Below are 6,260 nucleotides of genomic sequence, written 5' to 3' on the forward strand. Positions count from 1 at the left end.
TTATTGTATTTGTATTATATAAAAATCTATAAATAACTTTTTTTAATAATTATATAAAATAAAAATTACATTAAATATTATTCTTCAGCACATATAGATAGTAAAATTTTAGAAAAAATCTATATTATTCTTCAGCACATGCTGGCAGTCAAACAAAAAAAAAGAAGTTATAGAACTACATTAATCTTTTTTCTTTAAAAAATCTAATTCAATTTAATATATTTAATTATTTTAAGGGAATATATTTGAATTTTTAATCAATATCTTAAAGATGTTGTTTAAAAATCTTAAATACAAAAAATAACGGAAAGATATACAAAAACAAACAAAAAGTATTTAAAAAAAAATCCCCAAAATTATACACGTGGAAATAAATGTTAAACAATTATTAATTTCCCTTATTTTTCTGGTTTTAGGCAAGTATAAAAAAACCCCAACCAATGGGAGAAGAGAAGCGAAGGGTGCAAAGGAACGTGAAAGTAAAACGGACGGTGGCGATAGAAGCGTCTCTCATCTCCATCGTCTCCTCACTCCTCTCTTCTCCAGCGTTCATTTTTTCTCGCGCCCAAATACAAAATCACATCACAACAGGTTTCAACATCTCACTGTTTTTTTTTTTCTTCTTTTATTTTTATTTTGCCCTTTCTGTCTTATCTCTCTAGGGTTTTCTATTTCCCCAATTTTATCATATCATGTTTTTTCTTCTCCCCGTTCCCCTCCTCCGATTAGGGTTCCGGCGACCATGTCCGATGCTCCGGCGAGTCCATGCGGCGGCGGCGGCGGAGGCAGCCACGAGAGCGGCGAGCACAGTCCCCGCTCCAATTTCCGCGAGCAGGACCGCTTCCTCCCCATCGCCAACATCAGCCGCATCATGAAGAAAGCGCTTCCTCCCAACGGGAAAATCGCCAAGGACGCCAAGGAAACCGTGCAGGAATGCGTCTCCGAGTTCATCAGCTTCGTCACCAGCGAGTACACTTCTTTGTTTCTCATGCGCGCTTTCATTTTTTGTTTGTTATTCGCGTTAATTGAATGAATAAATTGCGTTGTTGTTTAACAGAGCGAGCGATAAGTGTCAGAGAGAGAAGAGGAAGACCATCAACGGCGACGATTTGCTTTGGGCTATGACCACTTTAGGTTTCGAGGAGTATATTGATCCGCTCAAGGTTTACCTCGCCGCTTACAGAGAGGTAATTTTTAGTTTACATTTTTTTTTACCTTTTTCAATTAGTTAAATCAGTGTTTTTACCCTCTGTGATTTCTGCCGACAACAAGACTGTAACAGGTATAAATTGTTCATATATTGATGTTTAATTGTTTATAGTACAGCATGCTGCTCTAGTTTCCTGCAATTGAACTCTGCTTTTCACTAATGATTTTTTTTTTATTATTATGGTTTATCGTGGGCCAATTGTGAATGTTGCAGATTGAGGTAATTTTTTTTTTCTGTGTTTATCTACACTTTTGAGTGTGTGAGTGTGTGTTTGTACACATTGTGGTTTATGATTTATGATCTTTTGATGTGGCAGGGTGATTCAAAGGGTTCGGCCAAGGGTGGAGATGCATCTGCTAAGAGAGATGTTTATCAGAGTCCTAATGGCCAGGTTGAGAATGTATATTATTGGTTGTGTTGCTGGAAATATGATTAGAATTGGAATACAATGAAATTGACATCTGATGTTGGATTATTTTATGTTGTGGAATTGACAGGTTGCTCATCAAGGTTCTTTCTCACAAGGTGTTAATTATACGAATTCTTAGGTAATTTCTCTCTCAAAAATGCAATATACCTCTTTCCTCCTGTGCTCTTGGCGCAGAATTGATAAATGATTATGCTGAGATTTCTGTTTAATCTGGCATGGCTGCAATGTAGTATAAGATGCCAATGCTTCTTTCACATGAATTCCTACTTCGTGTCCCTTTTCCTCCTAGAAAGTTTTTATTTGGAGCTCAATTTAATTTAAAGTTTCTCAATTTGTTGCTTCTAATACTATTTTGATTTTTTATTTGAAATTTTGAAGACATATTATAGCTTAAAAGGGGTCCCTCTCAGAATTCATGCCTGATAACCATATCTACACTCCCCATTTAAGTCCCTGATGAAATATTGTATGGCTGATGGGTTGGTTTGTAGGCTCAATGACTTTATCTATCTCTTTTCTTTCTTGAGTTTGTAAGCTTTTTGATTTATTAGGTTTATTCAATGTGTGACCTATCTTAGAATGCCATTTTTTTTCCATGTTGGGCAAATGAAAATGTAAAATTAGGCAATTGGAAACTACTAATTTGTCATGTTGCCTTCCAAAAAAAAACCAATTTGTCATGTTAGAATTTTCCAATCTTTAATAAATTGTACAACTGCAAGCTATAGAATACTTTAAAGCTGCTATGGTCCCTGCACTATTTGATTTTTTAATTACAATTTTGCGTTAGGATTGAATTAGGCTTAGTGGGGTCCTATAATGGTGGTAGGTTTCTTTAGTGATTTCGGACCCTAAGTATGGTAAATTCCAGGCCCCAAGGGTGGTAGCTTTTACTTGGCTTTCTTTGATAAAACAATGTTTATTTCCTGCTAATGCATAGTAAAATTATGCCTTAATTTCAAATAATTTCTGGTGGTGAATCCTGGGTTTTGATGTGTCAACTACAAGGTTACCTAATCCTCAAGAACTAGAAGTCAGATATGCCTGACTGGCTACTTTGTAGTAATAACTTAAATTGAAAGTATATTTGAATTGGTAAATTAGATGATCCTTCCTTGTGTTCGGATAATCAGACGGAAATCTCGTTGCATCTGTTGGCAATTACAAATTGCACTGGCCTTTTTCTTTTCCATCATTGTATTTTACTCCATATACTTTCCTAAAGTACTCTAGCCTCTGGTACCATTTTGTCATTTGGCTTTTTTATGGGGTTTAATAATTAATCTTTAATTATAAATCTGGAATTTTCAGTTCTTTAAAATAAAAGAGAAAGCTAGTTTTACCCAATTAATTAAGCATTAAACCTGACTTTATTTCAGAAGAAACTTATATTAGGAATTGATTTTCCTTGAATCCTAACATATAGCATGGTGAGCATACAATTTTATTCATATAATATAGTTGATTTTTTCTCTGGTTTGTAAATTTGTGAAATGTTATTTCAGGCAACAAAATGTTTATAGATGATGAGTTTGTGATATTAATTTTCTCTCTCTTTAATTTTTCAGCCCCAGGCTCAACATATGATAGTTCCGATGCAAGGCCAAGAGTAGATATTGATCCTCTCCTTCAGTGTTTGACATGTGTGATCTAAATGCCAGTGGAACTTTTATGTCAATATGTGCCCTTGGTATATTGAATGCATTTTATGTTATGTAAACACTACATGCGGGGATGTTGGTTCTTGTGACCAGATATTATTTATTAAGACTTACATTTATCTTTGGAAAAGAATCATTATTCATAAGTTATATTGTAAATTCTGGAACAATGCTTGTCTGATTCCATCAATCGTCCTGGTAACGATTTTATGTACCTGATTGGAAGCATAAATTGGTATATTCTTTCCCTTCGTTGTCTGTTATACTACATTGGATGAAGATGCTACTAAATTAAAACCTTTTCGTAGGAGACGTAATCGGATCCTGCTTTACATAGATTTATTATTTATACTTGTGTTTTGCCAAAGACTACAACTATTTTTTTCCCATTAGACAAGGTTAGCTACATATATTGAATGCGTTTAACCCAACTTTTTTTTTTTAATCTTTGGGAATCGAACTTAGTAGTAGTGTTACAACTCACTCACTGCACAATGTGTTTAACATTCATTTAGGATTTTATATTTTCTTGTATACTCATTCATCAATCACATGGCATGCATTATGCAATGCTCGGGTTCGCTGTTTCCATAAGGCATGTGCCTGAGCAATGACTTGATTACTTACGCTTAAGGAAACACGAGGTGGAGCTGAACTGAATAAGTTGAATTGGATGTGTAAAATTTACCTTTCTAAGTATGGAAGATTTTTTATAGTGTGGAATGTAGCATCACATGGTTAGTGTCAGTTTTCAGTCATGCTATATATTTATTTATAAAAACACTACTCCACACCACACCTATCATAAAACTAAGCGCTACTGTTTTCAGTTATATTTTTTAGTTGACAATACTATTGGTATTTCATTTGATTCTAAAGCTGCAATGCTTAATTTTTGACAAATGCAAGCCTAACACATCTGTTATTCCGTAGTTTGTGGTGGGTTGGTACAAATAGCACTTTTGTTGGTCTGCAGACTCTAGACAGTAGTTAGGACTGAGGTGTGTGAATATATTCGGAACTTTTTTATGTTGTCAAGTAGTTAGAATTATTTTAATTTGCTTGCTTTTGAATTTGATGTAACATGCGGGCATTAGGGTATTCAACTTTTTGAATTGTGGTTTAGTAAAAAGAATATTTGTAACTCTGGAGAATGGGGTTAACGTCAATGGTGCTAATCTGCAACAAGTCCACGTCAAACTTGTTTTAATGTGTGAGAATGCTTCCAAATGGCCATACTTGAGCGTGCTCGGTGGATGACTAGGCTACTGTTATTGGACCTTTTGTATCTTCTTTACATGACCACCCTAAAACCCTTTTGCCAATATATAATGCCTTTTTCCTGTATCATTTCCACATTCATATTCTCACTAGTGTTTTCATATTGGTTGATTATTTGTTTTCTTTTGCAGTGGGAGGTAATCTGAGTGAGCCATTTATCTCTGTAGTTCTACATGCTACTAGCTATGTTTTTAGTTTTTACTTTTTTCCATTTCAAAAGAATCAAAACCATTTTATGAAAAGTATGTCAATTATGTTTTTAAGGATTTAAGGTGGTTCTGCGAATTCGTTGCGCCCTGTGTTAAAAAAAACTTTCCTCACATAGTTTTAGGTTTTTTGCCGTGATTTTTCGTTGAACGCAAGTTTCAATGACTAAACACACTTATTTCTGTATGTGATTCATGTTTGACTTGCAAGAGACTAGTAGAATTCAAGTCTCAAAAGTTCAATCTACAACAAATTAAACTGAAAATTAAGGTTCACAATCCACCATTTGGACCTTAGATTTGGTTGAGTTCATATTGTAATGGATGTGCATTGGATGGATGGATTAATTTGGATTTGGACTAGTATTTAGGTCCTAGTCATTTTTTATCATGCTCAAAGCTATCCATTATAACCCTTTTTTTCACTTGCCCAAAATAAAGACCCGAATTAAACCCACCGAAAAGTCTTTTATTTTTTATTTTTTCAATTTTATCAGGTTGTCTCTACTTATTCCAAAGAGTGTGAGAGTTAAATACAACATAACTGATGTTTACGAGAAAATTTTCCCATGTTGCTTTGGTATTTTTGTCTTGAAAATCCAAATTTCTTTGCTGAACGTGTTTTGGACATGTTTCCAAATATACTACGGAAGAATTGAAAGTCCAAGATCAAAGTAAAAAAAAATGTACCTTCTAATTGTTTTTTTCTTAATATCTTCTAATTGTTTAAAGTTGCTATAAATAATAGCCGAAAGAAAACCTTGATATAGTTTTTTAAGTATTGTTTATGTTTCTTTTAATCACATTGAAGTTTTACTTCAACAATCTCCATAATCATACAATGCAAATTTAGTATTATACAAATGCAATGGTTATCTCAAATGCTTTCACTTCACATGCCCCTTTACGATGTGCCCTAATGTTATCTGAATTTCATAGGTAGGTTCCTTAGTAAGAAAGAGTAGTTGTCCAGTCAACTACTAGTGGAAAGAAGTAAATGTCAATTCATTAAGATTAAGATAATGGCTAAGTTTACGGAATAAGGCCTATTACCGTTATAAATTTTCTATGATAGATAGAGGTTGAGATAAAACCACAAAGTCCTATTACCGTTATTATTTGAAAAATAAAAAAGGGGTCGGAAGGATGCAATTATGATAAAAAAATACAATAAAAGAGTATAAAACCTTGGGCTTCATCCTCGAATTCTAGGCCCAAGACTACCTCACGGCTCACAAGCTGATTATCATGGAACAAGATGCTTATCCTTGAGGAAGGAAATACTACTATGCGTCAATTTTTGGCCCTTTCAAGTTTAGAATAATGTATTCACAAAAACAAGTTATTATATATATATATTCTTTTGAAAAAAATCTTAATTAAGTCATATAGGAACATTATATAGAACATAACTATCTTTTCAAGTATATATGTACTCAATGACAAAGAAAAAGAAAGAGTTTAGAATCATG

The 6,260-nt window shown here is 33.7% G+C and overlaps 1 protein-coding gene across 1 annotated transcript; it reads left to right on the plus strand.

Annotated features, from left to right (window-relative positions):
- The first annotated feature begins 452 nt into the window (after positions 1 to 452).
- LOC114369836 (nuclear transcription factor Y subunit B-10-like) lies at positions 453 to 3,569 on the plus strand. The gene is made up of 7 exons (XM_028327092.1): positions 453 to 591; positions 730 to 969; positions 1,058 to 1,187; positions 1,424 to 1,429; positions 1,527 to 1,601; positions 1,708 to 1,758; positions 3,209 to 3,569. The coding sequence occupies exons 2-6, from the start codon at positions 743 to 745 to the stop codon at positions 1,756 to 1,758; spliced, it is 489 nt and encodes a 162-aa protein (XP_028182893.1). The 5' UTR covers positions 453 to 591; positions 730 to 742; the 3' UTR covers positions 3,209 to 3,569.
- Positions 3,570 to 6,260: the final 2,691 nt, after the last annotated feature.

This window comes from Glycine soja, chromosome 10, assembly GCF_004193775.1.
Source record: "Glycine soja cultivar W05 chromosome 10, ASM419377v2, whole genome shotgun sequence".
Classification (NCBI taxonomy): Eukaryota; Viridiplantae; Streptophyta; class Magnoliopsida; order Fabales; family Fabaceae; genus Glycine; species Glycine soja.

Coding starts and splice junctions, on each gene's coding strand:
- LOC114369836 (XM_028327092.1), top strand. CDS start 743: ATGTCCGATGCTCCGGCGAGTCCATGCGGCGGCGGCGGCGGAGGCAGC. Junction 970..1,057: donor ATCAGCTTCGTCACCAGCGA/GTACACTTCTTT, acceptor GTTGTTTAACAG/AGCGAGCGATAAGTGTCAGA. Junction 1,602..1,707: donor ATCAGAGTCCTAATGGCCAG/GTTGAGAATGTA, acceptor TGGAATTGACAG/GTTGCTCATCAAGGTTCTTT.